At 44.0% G+C, this 15,049-nt stretch overlaps 1 protein-coding gene across 1 annotated transcript in view; it reads right to left on the bottom strand.

Annotated features, from left to right (window-relative positions):
- The window catches only part of PYGB (glycogen phosphorylase B), a 60,005-nt gene that overhangs the window by 34,893 nt on the left and 10,063 nt on the right, over positions 1–15,049 (bottom strand). The window contains exon 2 of the mRNA XM_003905180.5: positions 10,090–10,191. Coding sequence (XP_003905229.1) covers positions 10,090–10,191 — 102 coding nt within the window. The remainder of the gene's footprint in view (positions 1–10,089; positions 10,192–15,049) is intronic.

Below are 15,049 nucleotides of genomic sequence, written 5' to 3'. Positions count from 1 at the left end.
GCCTCAGCCTCCCAAAGTGCAGGGACGCCAGCTGCCCGCCGCGACACCCGGACTTCCCTTGCATTTCTAGCAAGATTTTAGAATCAGCTTGTCAATCTCTGCAAAGAAGCCAAATGGAACTTAGATGGAGACTTCACTATATCTGTAGATCAATTTGGGGAGTGCTGCTATCTTAACAACACTGAGTCTTCCCAGATGTTAACATGAGATCCCTTTCCATATTTAGCTCTTCCTCAATGTCTTTGTTTTCAGGGTATAGGTTTTGCATTTTTTTGCTTAAATTTACACCTAAGCATTTTATTCTTTTTGATGCGATTGTAAATGGTATGAAACTATTTTCTTAATTTCATTTTGGATTTATTCCATCTGGACTGAATTAATGAAATGTTCCATTTGGATTGCAGATGTATAGAAATACAGTTGATTTTTGTAGATTGATACTATATCCTGTAACCTTGCTGATCTCATTTATTAGTTCTAATGGTCTTTAGTCAATTCCTTAGGGTTTTCTAGATCATATAATCTGCAAATAGAGTTAGTTTTACTTCTGCCTTTCCAATCTGGATGCTTCTTATTTCATTTCCTTGCCAAATACCCTCGCCAAGACTCTGAGTACAATGTTGAGTAAGAGTTGTGAGACCAGGCCGGGTGTGGTGGCTCCGCACCTGTAATCCTAGCACTTTGGGAGGCCAAGGTGGGCAGATTACTTAAGGTCAGGAGTTTGAAACCAGCCTGGTCAACATGGTGAAACCCCGTCTCTACTAAAAATGCAGAAACTAGCCAGAAATCACTTGAAACCGGGAGGCGGAGTTTGCAGTGAGCCGAGATCAAGCCACTGCACTCCAGCCTGGGCAACAGAGCGAGACTCTGTCTCAAAAAAACAAAAAGAAGTTGTGAGAGCAGACATCCTTGGGACACAGTGGTAGGTTAAACACCAGATGGGGACCCAGTCTGTCAAATGTAAATTCTGTGAAAACTCTACAGGACAAACCCAGTTCCAACAAACTAATTGCAAGGCAGAAAATAAAAAAGAGGAGATATCTATAGATTAAGAAAGATGTGGCCAGGCAAGGTGGCACACACCTGTAATCCCAGCACTTTGGGAGGCCGAGGCAGATGGATCAGTTGAGATCAGGAGTTTGAGACCAGCCTGGCCAACATGGTAAAACCCTGTCTCTACTAAAAATACAAAAATTAGCCAGGCGAGGTGGCACACACCTGTAATCCCAGTTCCTAGGGAGGATGAGGCAGGAGAATTGCTTGAACCCGGGAGGCAGAGGTTGCAGTGAGCTGAGATAGTGTCACTGCACTCCAGCCCAGGTGACAGAGTGAGACTCCGTCTCCAAAAAAAAAAAGAAAAAGAAAAGTTTAAAAAAAAAATGCAATTTAGTTTCTGAACATGCTGTTAAAAAGTTGTATCATGATCAGAAAAACTTATACCCTGCCTGAGAAGTTGACATTAAAGAATTACTGACTTGGGAGGCTGAGGTGGGTAGATCACGAGGTCATGAGTTCAAGACCAGCCTGATCAACATGTTAAACCCAGTCTTTACTAAAAATCCAAACATTAGCTGGGAGTGGTGGCATGTGCTTATAATTCCAGCGACTCAGGAGGCTGAGGCAGGGGAATCATTTGAACCCGGGAGGCAGAGGTTGCAGTCAGCCAAGATCGTGCCATTGTACTCCAGCCTGGGTGACAGAGCAAGACTCCATCTCAGAAAAAAAAGAATTACTGTCAGTATTTTAGGAATAATGATATAACTATTTTTAGGAGTTCCTTATCTTTTTGAGGCACCTACTGAAATATATATATATACACACACACACACACACTTTTTTTTTTTTGAGACAGAGTCTCACTCGAAATATATACACACACACACACACACACACACACACACACACACACACACACGCTTTTTTTTTTTTTTTGAGACAGAGTCTCACTCTGTTGCCCAGCCTGGAGTGCAGTGGCGCAATCTTGGCTCACTGAAACCTCCACCTCCTGGGTTCAAGCAATTCACCTACCTCAGCCTCCTGAGTAGCTGGCACTACAGGCGCATGCCACCATGCCCGGCTAATTTTTTTTTTTTTTTCTTGTATTTTAGTAGAGACAGGGTTTCATCATTGTTGCCCACGCTGGTCTTGAACTCCTGAGCTCAGGCAATCCGCCCACCTCAGCCTCCCAAAGTGCTAGGATTACAGGCGTGAGCCACCGTGCACGGCCACCTACTGAAATATTTACAAGTGAATACCATGCTGCTTCAGGTTGGCTTAAATAACCTGCATGTGGTGGGGTATGACGAACACACTACTGGCCGTGAGGTGGAGCTGGTGACTAGAGAAGGCAGAAGGTGGGTGTGTGGCACAGGTTCACTGTAACAGTCACTCAATCTTCGTGTATGTGTAAAATGTTTCATAATGAAGATCACTTTTAATGCATCTTTAATAGCTCAATCAAGAGTGGGCTGCTGCTTTTGAACCACTACTTTTTAGTATAAACTGCTCCTCTGGAGGACTCAGGCCTGACAATGCATTTGCGCCACATTTTCTTTTTGGCGTTCCATTAGAAATGGAAGCATCACTGTTTTCTTCCACCTGAAGCATCTGGCACTATGTCTCACACCTAGACACACCCAGCACAGGAACCTGGAAACACTGAAAGCCCAGTGATCACGAAAATATTTCAAACACAAGAATAAATAAAAGCTAAACTGCAAGTAAAATATCACTTTTAAGAAAAAAGTGTATAAAGTTTATTTTTTATTTTTATTTTTATTTTTTATTATTATACTTTAAGTTTTAGGGTACATGTGCACAACGTGCAGGTTTGTTACATACGTATCCATTTGCCATGTTGGTGTGCTGCACCCATTAACTCATCATTTACATTAGTTATTTCTCCTAATGCTATCTCTCCCCTCTCCCCCCACCCCAAAACAGACCCCGGTGTGTGATGTTTCCCTTCCTGTGTCCAAGTGTTCTCCCTGTTCAATTCCCACCTATGAGTGAGAACATGCCGTGTTTGGTTTTCTATCCTTGCAATAGTCTGCTGAGAATGATGGTTTCCAGCTTCATCCATGTCCCTACTAAGGACATGAATTCATCCTTTTTTACAGCTGCATAGTATTCCGTGGTGTATACGTGCCACATTTTCTTAATCCAGTCTATCACCAATGGACATCTGCGTTGGTTCCAAGTCTTTGCTATGGTGAATAGTGCCGCAATAAACATAAGTGTGCATGTGTCTTTATAGTAGCATGATTTATAATCTTTTGGGTATATACCCAGTAATGGGATGGCTGGGTCAAATGGTATTTCTAGTTCTAGATCCTTGAGGAATCACCACACTGTCTTCCACAACGGTTGAACTAGTTTACGGTCCCACCAACAGTGTAAAAGTGTTCATATTTCTCCACATCCTCGCCAGCATCTGTTGTTTCCTGACTTTTTAATGCTTGCTATTCTAACTGGTGTGAGATAGTATCTCATTGTGGTTTTGATTTGCATTTCTCTGATGGTCAGTGATGATGAGCATTTTTTCATGTGTCTGTTGGCTGCATACATGTCTTCTTTTGAGAAGTGTCTGTTCATATCCTTCACCCACTTTTTGATGGGGTTGTTTGATTTTTTTCTTGTAAATTTAAGTTCTTTGTAGGTTCTGGATATTAGCCCTTTGTCAGATAGATAGATTGCAAAAATTTTCTCCCATTCTGTACGTTGCCTGTTCACTCTGATGGTAGTTTCTTTTGCTGTGCAGAAGCTCTTTAGTTTAATTAGATCCCATTTGTCAATTTTGGCTCTTGTTGCCATTGCTTTTGGTGTTTTAGACATGAAGTCCTTGCCCATGCCTATGTCCTGAATGGTATTGCCTAGGTTTTCTTCTAGGGTTTTTATGGTTTTAGGTCTAACATTTAAGTCTCTAATCCATCTTGAATTAATTTTTGTATAAGGTGTAAGGAAGAGATCCAGTTTCAGCTTTCTACATATGGCTAGCCAGTTTTCCCAGTACCATTTATTAAATAGGGAATCCTTTCCCCATTTCTTGTTTTTGTCAGGTTTGTCAAAGATCAGATAGTTGTAGATGTGTGGTATTATTTCTGAGGGTTCTCTTCTGTTCTATTGGTCTGTATATCTGTTTTGGTACCAGTATCATGCTGTTTTGGTTACTGTAGCCTTGTAGTATAGTCTGAAGTCAGGCAGTGTGATGCCTCCAGCTTTGTTCTTCTGGCTTAGGATTGTCTTGGCAATGCGGGCTCTTTTTTGGTTCTGTATGAACTTTAAAGTAGATTTTTCCATTTCTGTGAAGAAAGTCATTGGCAGCTTGATGGGGATGGCATCTACAAATTACCTTGGGCAGTATGGCCATTTTCACGATATTGATTCCTCCTATCCATGAGTATGGTATGTTCTTCCATTTGTTTGTGTCCTCTTTTATTTAATTGAGCAGTGATTTGTAGTTCTCCTTGAAGAGGTCCTTCACATCCCTTGTAAGTTGGATTCCTAGGTATTTTATCCTCGTTGAAGCAATTGTGAATAGGAGTTCACTCATGATTTGGCTGTTATCGGTATATAGGAATGCTTGTGATTTTTGAACACTGATTTTGTATCCCGAGACTTTGCTGAAATTGCCTATTAGCTTAAGGAGATTTTGGGCTGAGACAATGGGATTTTCTAAATATACAATCATGTCATCTGCAAACACGGACAATTTGATTTCCTCTTTTCCTAATTGAATACCCTTTATTTCTTTCTCCTGCCTGACTGCCCTGGCTAGAACTTCCAACATTATGTTGAATAGGAGTGGTGAGAGAGGGCATCCCTGTCTTGTACCAGTTTTCAAAGGGACTACTTCCAGTTTTTGCCCATTCAGTATGATATTGGCTGTGGGGTTGTCACAAATAGCTCTTATTATTTTGAGATATGTTCCATCAATACCTAGTTTATTGAGAGTTGCTGGCACGTAGAGCTGCTGAATTTTGTCAAAGGCATTTTCTGCATCTATTGAAATAATCATGCGGTTTTTGTCTTTGGTTCTGTTTATATGATGGATCACGTTTATTGATTTACGTATGTTGAACCAGCCTTGCATCCCAGGGATGAAGGCCACTTGATCCTGGTGGATAAGCTTTTTGATGTGCTGCTGGATTCAGTTTGCCAGTATTTTATTGAGGATTTTTGCATCAATGTTCATCAGGGATAATGATCTAAAATTCTCTTTTTTTGTTGTGTATCTGCCAGGCTTTGGATCAGGATGATGCTGGACTCATAAAATGAGTTAGAGAGGATTCCCTCTTTTTCTATTGATTGGAGTAGTTTCAGAAGGAATAGTACCAGCTCCTCCTTGTACCTCTGGTAGAAGTCAGCTGTGAATCCATCCGGTCCTGGACTTTTTTTGGTTGGTAGGCTAATAATTATTGCCTCAATTTCAGAGTCTGTTATTGGTCTATTCAGGGATTCAACTTTTTCCTGGTTTAGTCTTGGGAGGGTGTATGTATCCAGGAATTTATCCACTTCTTCTAAATTTTCTATTTATTTGCGTAGAGGTGTTTATAGTATTCTCTGATGGTAGTTTGCATTTCTGTGGGATCAGTGGTGATATCCCCTTTATCGTTTTTTATTGCGTCTATTTGATTCTTCTCTCTTTTCCTCTTTATAAGTCTTGCCAGCAGTCTATCAATTTTGTTGATCTTTTCAAAAAACCAGCTCCTGGATTCACTGATTTTTTGAAGGGTTTTTGTGTCTCTATCTCCTTCAGTTCTGCTCTGATCTTAGTTATTTCTTGCTTTCTGCTAGCTTTTGAATGTGTTTGCTCTTGCTTCTCTAGTTCTTTTAATTGTGATGTTAGGGTGTCAATTTTAGCTCTTTCCTGCTTTCTCTTGTGGGCAGTTAGTGCTATAAAACTGCTTTAAATGTGTCCCAGAGATTCTGGTATGTTGTATCTTTGTTCTCATTGGTTTCAAAGAACATATCTATTTCTGCCTTCATTTTGTTATGAACCCAGTAGTCATTCAAGACCACGTTGTTCAGTTTCCATGTAGTTGAGTGGTTTTGAGTGAGTTTCTTAATACTGAGTTCTAGTTTGATTGCACTGTGGTCTGAGAGACACTTTGTTATAATTTCTGTTCTTTTACATTTGCTGAGGAGTGCTTTACTTCCAACTGTGTGGTCAATGTTGGAATAAGTGTGATGTGGTGCTGAGAAGAATGTATATTCTGTTGATTTGGGTAGAGAGTTCTATAGATGTCTATTAGGTCCGCTTGATGCAGAGCTGAGTTCAAGTCCTGGATATCCTTGTTAACTTTCTGTCTCACTCATCTGTCTAATGTTGGCAGTGGGGTGTTAAAGTCTCCCATTATTATTGTGTGGGAGTCTAAGTCTCTTTGTAGGTCTCTAAGGACTTGCTTTATGAATCTCAGTGCTCCTACATTGGGTGCATATATATTTAGGATAGTTAGCTCTTCTTGTTGAATTGATCCCTTTACCACTATGTAATGGTCTTGTCTCTTTTTATCTTTGTTGGTTGAAAGTCTGTTTTGTCAGAGCATAGGATTGCAACCCCTGCTTTTTTTGTTTGTTTATTTTCCATTTGCTTGGTAGATCTTCCTCCATCCCTTTATTTTGAGCCTATGTGTGTCTCTGCACATGAGATGGGTCTCCTGAATACAGCACACTGATGAGTCTTGACTCTTTATCCAATTTGCCAGTATATGCCTTTTAACTGGCTATATACTTTTAACTGGGCTATACTTTTAACTGGGCTATAACCTTTTAGCCCATTTACATTTAAGGTTAATATTGTTATGTGTGAATTTGATCCTGTCATTATGATGTTAGCTGGTTATTTTGCTCATTATTTGATACAGTTTCTTCCTAGCATCAGTGGTCTTTACAATTTGGCATGTTTTTGCAGTGGCTGGTACTGGTTGTTCCTTTCCATGTTTAGTGCTTCCTCCAGGAGCTCTTGTAAGGCAGATCTGTGGTGACAAAATCTCTCAGCATTTGCTTGTCTGTAAAGGATTTTATTTCTCCTTCACTTAGGAAGCTTAGTTTGGCTGGATATGAAATTCTAGGTTGAAAATTCTTTTCTTTAAGAATGTTGAATATTGGTCCCTGCTCTCTTCTGGCTTGTAGAGTTTCTGCCGAGAGATCTGCTGTTAGTCTGATGGGCTTCCCTTTGTGGGTAACCTGACCTTTCTCTCTGGCTGCCCTTAACATTTTTTCCTTCATTTCAACTTTGGTGAATCTGACAATTACGTGTCTTGGGGTTGCTATTCTTGAGGAGTATCTTTGTGGCGTTCTCCGTATTTCTTGAATCTGAGTGTTGGCCTGCCTTGCTAGGTTGGGGAAGTTCTCCTGGATAATATCCTGAAGAGTGTTTTCCAATTTGGTTCCATTCTCCCCGTCACTTTCAGTTACACCAATCAAAGGTAGGTTTTGCCTTTTCACATAGTCCCATATTTCTTGGAGGCTTTGTTCATTTCTTTTTACTCTTTTTTCTCTAAACTTCTCTTCTCGCTTCATTTCATTCATTTGATCTTCAATCACTGATACCCTTTCTTCCAGTTGATTGAATTGGCTACTGAAGCTTGTGCAGGCATCATGTAGTTTTCGTGCCATGGTTTTCAGCTCCATCAAGTCATTTAAGGACTTCTCTACACTGTTTATTCTAGTTAGCCATTCATCTAATCTTTTTTCAAGGTTTTTAGCTTCTTTGCGATGGGTTCGAACATCCTCCTTCAGCTCAGAGAAGTCTGATCGTCTGAAGCCTTCTTCTCTCAACTCATCAAAGTCATTCTCTGTCCAGCTTTGTTCCGTTGCTGGCGAGGAGCTGCATTCCTTTGGAGGAGAAGAGGCCCTCTGATTTTTAGAATTTTCAGCTTTTCTGCTCTGGTTTCTCCCCATCCTTGTGGTTTTATCTACCTTTGGTCTTCGATGATGGTGACGTACAGACGGGATTTTGGTGTGGATGTCCTTTCTGTTTGTTAGTTTTCCTTCTAACAGTCAGGACCCTCAGCTGCAGGTCTGTTGGAGTCTGCTGGAGGTCCACTCCAGACCCTGTTTGCCTGGGTATCACCAGCGAGGCTGCAGAACAGCGAATATCGCAGAACAGCAGATGTTGCTGCCTGATCGTTCCTCTGGAAGTTTCGTCTCAGAGGGGCACCCGGCCGTGTGAGGTGTCAGTCAGCCCCTGCTGGGAGGTGTCTCCCAGTTAGGCTACTCGGGGGTCAGGGACACACTTAAGGAGGCAGTCTGTCTGTCCTCAGATCTCAAACTCCGTACCGAGAGAACCATTACTCTCTTCAAAGCTGTCAGACAGGGACATTTAAGTCTGCAGAAGTTTCTGCTGCCTTTTGTTCAGCTATGCCCTGCCCCTAGAGGTGGAGTCTACAGAGGCAGGCAGGCTTCCTTGAGCTGTGGTGGGCTCCACCCAGTTTGAGCTTCCCAATGGCTTTGTTTACTTACTCAAGCCTCAACAATGGTGGGCGCCCCTCCCCCAGCCTCACTGCCTCCTTGCAATTGGATCTCTGACTGTTGTGCTAGCAATGAGCAAGGCTCCGTGGGCATGCGACCCTTCCAGCCTGGCACGGGATATAATCTCCTGGTGTGCCGTTTGCTAAGACCGTTGGAAAAGCGCAGTATTGGGGTGGGAGTGACCCAATTTTCCAGGTGCTGTCTGTCACAGCTTTGTTTGGCTAGAAAAGGGAATTCCCTGACCCCTTGCACTTCCCGGATGAGGCGATGCCTCGCCCTGCTTTGGCTCACCCTCAGTGGGCTGCACCCACTGTCCTGCACCCACTGTCTGACAAGTCCCAGTGAGATTAACCCGGTACCTCAATTGGAAATGCAGAAATCACCAGTCTTCTGTGTCGCTCCCACTGGGAGCTGTAGACTGGAGCTGTTTCTATTCGGCCATCTTGGAACCTCCCATCAAGTATACAAAGTTTAAAAGGATACATGCTTGCCTGCAATTTCTAAATTTCTATAATTAACATTCATTTTTTGAGAATAAAAATTATAAACATACTGCATAGTTATGATGCAAACTATTCACTAAAATTTTTACTATATGTAAGAACTGCATAAAATGTTTCAAAAAATAAAATGCATTCTATAATGGTAAAATCCAAAGACAAGACTAAGATATTGCATGTTCCATACTTCTTACAGACATGTCCTAATGTTAACAGTCAGTAAACAGACATAAATGACATGTCACCTGCCAGGGTAACCTTCAGCGCCATTAGCTAATTTCGAACACGGGGAATGAAGTTTTTGTTGCATTTTGTTGTGCACAGACACAGCCATGACTTCCTGCAGGGGGAGACGGAGCCCCAGGCAACGCTGAGCCGCCTCCCAGCCAGGCAAGACATTTGCCCCCAATGAAACCCCCCAAGTCCTCCCACCCACATCAAACCCAAGCAAAGCAAAGGTGATGGCAGGGTGCTGAGGTGAAGTGGCCTCGCCATGAAGACACCCATCTATACGCAGGTAAAAGGTTATACTCTAGAGACTCAGCTGGGAAGGGAAGCAAAGACAGACAAGGAAGCCAACGGCTGCTCTGCTCTAAAACCACAAAGGAACCGTGAAAAGATTACGTTCAAAGTGAGCAAGTGCTAATGACGAACTCCCAAGGAAAGGCAGTTTTTTTTTTTAGGGGAGAAATGGCGCTTTTACAACTAGACAACTAGGGTAAGCTCCGGAGGTCATCTCAGGGGTGGAGGGAGGGAAACCAGATGTGGGTCAACAGTTTGATGAAGTCAAAATGGAATAATACCAATCACCAGTACGGTGCTCTAAATCTGCCCAAGGTGGGGTGGGGTGTGGGATGGCCTCTAGAACCTCCACACCTTTGCATCCCAATTCAACCCCATGCTTGTGGTCCATTCAATTCTCACTTTCTCCTCTCAAAAACAGAGAGCAGCCCCACCAACCCATTCCTTCCAGGAGGGGAGAACAGGCTGTAAGTCTCCCGATTCCCAGATAGCTGCTAGTCTTAACATCAGGGCTCACCTCCGTGGGAAAATGGATTCAGACCTCAAAGCACCAGGAGGGGCCACCCAGAAGCCCCGCCATGAGGCCCCGTACCTGATAGATGGCTTCATCGCAGGCATTCTGAAGGCCCAGGTTCACCATCGTGTTCTGCAGCGTGCGGCCCATGTAGAATTCCAGGGAAAGATAATAAATGCGCTGAGGAAGCAGAAGAAAGAATCAGATTTCTCATTCCATTCTACACTTTAGGAAGGTTACAGAGATGACAGGACCCATGAAGCCCCCCCTCGGGATTTCATTCATGTCAATCCCATGCACAAAAACTGGGCTTGCTCTGTCAAGCAGCCTGCTGACTGCAGCCCACCATAGCAGCCCACCCGGGAGACCCCTCCTCAACACGGCCGTCTCTTCCCTGACCCTCAAGCACCTGGATGAACGCACACTAACTTCCATGATGTGTGGGGAGGCAGGGCAGGTTGGTGGTTGAACTGGACAGACCCAGGTCTGCACTTAGCTCAGCATGCACTTAGCTTACCACACATGTGCCCTTGGGCAAGTTACTTCACATCTCTAACACGGATGTAATGTAGGCCATGTCTTCAAGTACTCAATGGAAAGCCCTGAGCACAATGAACGCCAGCAGAGACGGCTGAATGCACGCCTCCATGTTCCCCAGCAGAAGTCTCTTGGCCGATGCCTGCTGGCTGGCTGGCTTGGGGTTGCCACATGAGCCAGCTCTGTGCCTCTGAGGTGGTGTGGCAAGGACGGCCACCCATGCAGTGCCTCCTGGGCCCTGAGCGGGGTTCTAGGCGCCCTACTTTCTCTACCGAGTACTTCTCATGGCCATCCATGGGCCTGCAGCAGCCAGGGCTGAATGGTAAGATCAGTGGGCACAACTCCCAAGGACTAACAGGATATCTGCACAGCCAACATCTCCCCTGAAATATTTACTAATTGCTGTGGTGGTTTTAACCAGGGGCCAAACTCTTTCTGATATTCTTCACTCCAGGAGGAGCTTACTTCCCTGTCTGCCACCTTGAGGGTGGGCTGGATGTAGCAACATCCCGCTGAGGAGCACAGAAAGGAAACAGCAGCAACTTGACAGTGGAGACAGCTGACCACGCTGACCAGCACCCCAGTGTGCCGTGATGAGGACACTTTCCTCTGTGTGTTCTTCCCAAAACCCATAACCCCAGTGTAATCATGAGAAAATAGCGGACAAACCCAAACTGAGGAATTTTCTATAAAATGCCTGACCAGCAGTCATCAAATTTGTAAGGTCATAAAAGACAAGGAGTGATCAACAAATTGTCACAAATCTTAAGCCACATTCAGGCTTTTGGAACTAATAAATGAATTCAGCAAGGTAGCAGAATATAAGACTAACACAAAATCAGTTATCTTTACTGTTTTTAATTATTCATGATTAATATAACTATCCAATGTTCATTAGCAATGAACATTCCAAAAATAAAATTAATAAAACAATTACTATGGCTCATACACTTTGGGAGACCAAGGCGGGGGACTGCTTGACGCCAGGAGTTTGAAACCAACCTGGGCAGCAATAGGAGACCTCCCTCTCTACAAAAAATTTAAAAGTGAGCCAGGCGTGGTGGCGCATGCCTGTGGTCCCAGCTACAAGGGAGGCTGAGGTGGGAAGACTGCCTGAGCCTGGGAGGTCAAGGCTGCAACGAGCCAGGCGCAGTGGTTCACATCTCCAATTCTAGCACTTTTTGAGTTTGGCAGTTCCTCAAAAAGTGAAAAACAGAGTTACTCTTTGGCCCAGCAATTCCACTCCCAGGTATATACACGCCCAAGAGAAATGAAGGCCTATGTCCCCTCCAACACTTGTACATAATAGCCAAAAGGTGGAAATAACCCAAATGTCAATCCTTCATGTCCTACAACATGAAGGAACCTCAAAAACACCACGCTCAACGGAAGAAGCCAGTCACAACAGACCACACATTCTATGAATCCGTTTATACGAAATGTCCAAAACAGGCATATCTAAAGAAACCAAAAGGGGATTGGTAATTGCCTAAGGGCTGGGGATTAGAGGTTTCGGTGGGTGATAACAAAAGGCTTAAAGAGTTTCTGTTCGGGGTGAAGAATGTTTTAAAATTGATTGTGGTGGCCGGGCTCGGTGGCTCAAGCCTGTAATCCCAGCACTTTGGGAGGCCGAGACGGGCGGATCACAAGGTCAGGAGATCGACCATCCTGCTAACACGGTGAAACCCTGGGCTCTACTAAAAAATACAAAAAACTAGCCGGGCGCAGTGGCTGGCTCGTAGTCCCAGCTACCGGGAGGCTGGAGGCAGAACAAGGAACCGAGGTGAGCCAGGCGAGCCAGATCCGCCACTGCACTCCAGCCTGGGCGGCAGATGGTGACTGGGCTCCCCAAAAAAAAAAAAAAAAAAAAAAATTGATTGTGGTGATGGAAGCACAACTCTGTAGGATCATCCCAAACCAGCATATCCAACCATGCCAGCAAGGGGTGAACTGTATAGTACCTGAATTTTATGTTGATATACCCTTGTCAAAGAAAGTAATAGATGAGGCCAGGCACGGTGGCTCGTGACCTGTAATTCCAGCACTTTGGGAGGCTGAGGCGGAGGATTCTAGAGTCAAGGAGTTCAAGGCCATCTCTACAAAAAAAAAAAAAAAAAAAAAGGGCCGGGCGCAGTGGCTCACGCGTGTAATCCCAGCACTTTGGGAGGCCGAGGTAGGCAATCACTTGAGGTCAGGAGTTTGAGATCAGTCTGTCCAACATAGTGAAATCCCGAAATCCCATCTATATTAAAAATACAAAAATTGGCCAGGCACAGTGGCTCATGCCTGTAATCCCAGTGCTTTGGGAGGCCAAGGTGAGCAGATCACGAGGTCAGGAGTTCGAGACCAGCCTGGCCAATATGGGGGAAATGCCATCTCTACTGAAAATACGAAAAATTAGCCGGGGGCAGGCACCTGTGATCCCAGCTAATCGGGAGGCTGAGGCAGGAGAATCACTTGAACCCGGGTGGCGGAGGTTGCAGTGAGCTGAGACGTGCCACTGCACTTTAGCCTGGGCAACAGAATGAGACTCTGTCTCAAAAATAATAATAATAATAATGATACAAAAATTAGCTGGACGTGGTGGCTGGCGCATGTAATCCTAGCTACTCGGGAGGCTGAGGCAGGAGAATCGCTTGAACCCAGGAGGTGGAGGTTGCAGTGAGCCAAGATCGTGCCACCACACTCTAGCCCGGGCTACAGAGCGACACTCAGTCTCAAAAAAAAATAAAAAATAAAAAAATAAAAAGCCAGGCATGGTAGTGCACACCTGTAGTCCCAGCTACTCGGGGGGCTGGGGCGGAAGGATCGCTTGAGCCTAGGAGGCAGAGGTTACTGTGAGCTGCAATCACACCACTGCACTCCTCCAGCCTGGGTGACAGAGTAAGACTCTGTCTCAAAAACAAAAAACAAAAAACTACAATGGGCAAAGAGCACAAAGCATTTACCCAGGGGCAAATGAAATTCATAAACATAGACTTACCCAGGAAGTCAAGAAATGACGACTGTTACAGAAGGATCCAACCAAGCATGGGAAAGTAAAATAAATAAGTAAATAAAACTACCACAGAACTAAAGGAACCACTGAATGCAAAACAAAAGCAAAGCTGAAAACAAAACCTGGCTGAGAAAAAAGTGAACCAGAGTGGGAGAAGCATGAGAGGGACTGGGGAGAAAGATACTGGCTTGGAAGACCGAGGACACCTAATGTCTGCATCACCAGGCTCACTGAAAAGAGGCTGAATAAAACATTTTAAGTATTTTTGGCCAGGTGTGGTGGTCTATAATCGCTACCCTTTGGGAGGCCAAGGTGGAAGGATCACTTGAGCCCAGCAGTGAAAGACCAGCCTGGACAACACAGCAAGACCCCGTCACTACAAAAAATAAAAAATATACATATATAAAAAGGGTTTTTTTATTTGTTTTGTTTTGAGACAGGGTCTCACTCTTTTGACCAGGATGGAGTGCAGGGGTGCAATTCTGGCTCACTGCAACCTCTGCATCCCAGATTCAAGTGATTCTCCTGCCTCAGCCTCCCAAGTAGCTGGGAACAAAGGCGTGTGCATCACCATGCCAGCTATTTCTGTATTTTTAGTAGAGACAGGGTTTCACCATGTTAGCCAGGCTGGTCTCAATCTCCTGACCTCAGGTGATCTACCCGCCTCAGCCTCCCAAAGTGCTGGGATTACAGATGTGAGCCACCACTCCTGGCCCATAAAGTTTTTAATACATAATTTAAGAATACTCTATAAATATCGAAATCTACAAATTGAAAGCACACACACACACACAAATCACAGCTCTGTCTTTAATGGCCTGTTTTTACTTTTTTGCCCATTTGAATACAGGCTTCTACATTACTATACAAATTCCAACATCTTTTAAATCACAAGACATTATAGCAGTATAATTAATGAATTCCCATAGCCACTATAAGTACAACTACTGCTGCTGTCACTCACAGCCAGGCCTCTGGCAGACTTTCATCATGCTGGACTTATTTGAATGAACTTAATATTCTATGGGGTTTCCATAGCACCTGCCTCCCTTCCTGCAGAGGAAGCCACAGCCACTGTCCAGGTGGGATTTATTAACCAGTGTGAAATCATACTGAGACCAGCTAGACCCTGGCTGTCTGAGAAAATACTGTGAGTCAAGTATTAACAAGAGGTTTTATAAAAAGCTGACAGGCTAAGAACATGATCAGAATGATTTTGCCTTTAACTAAAAATGTGTATTTTTTTTTTTTTTAAAAGATGACGGTCTCACTGTGTTGCCCAGGCTGGCCGCAAACGGCTGGCCACAAACTCCTGGCCTCAAGTGATCCTTGCGTCTCAGCCTCCCAAGCAGCTGGCACTACAGGTGTGTGCCACCACAGCTGGCTAAAATGTGTATTTTTAGGTTGTAGTTTGCTCTTTCTGCAAAAGTTCCTAACTTCTACTTAGGAACTTTTCTACTGTGGGGAAAAAGTTCACCAGTTACGTCCCAAGAGCTTGATTAT

This window comes from Papio anubis, chromosome 16 (genome assembly GCF_008728515.1).
Source record: "Papio anubis isolate 15944 chromosome 16, Panubis1.0, whole genome shotgun sequence".
Lineage (NCBI taxonomy): Eukaryota > Metazoa > Chordata > Mammalia > Primates > Cercopithecidae > Papio > Papio anubis.
Note: the sequence above shows the minus strand (reverse complement) of the source record. Positions and strands in the feature narration are given on the sequence as shown.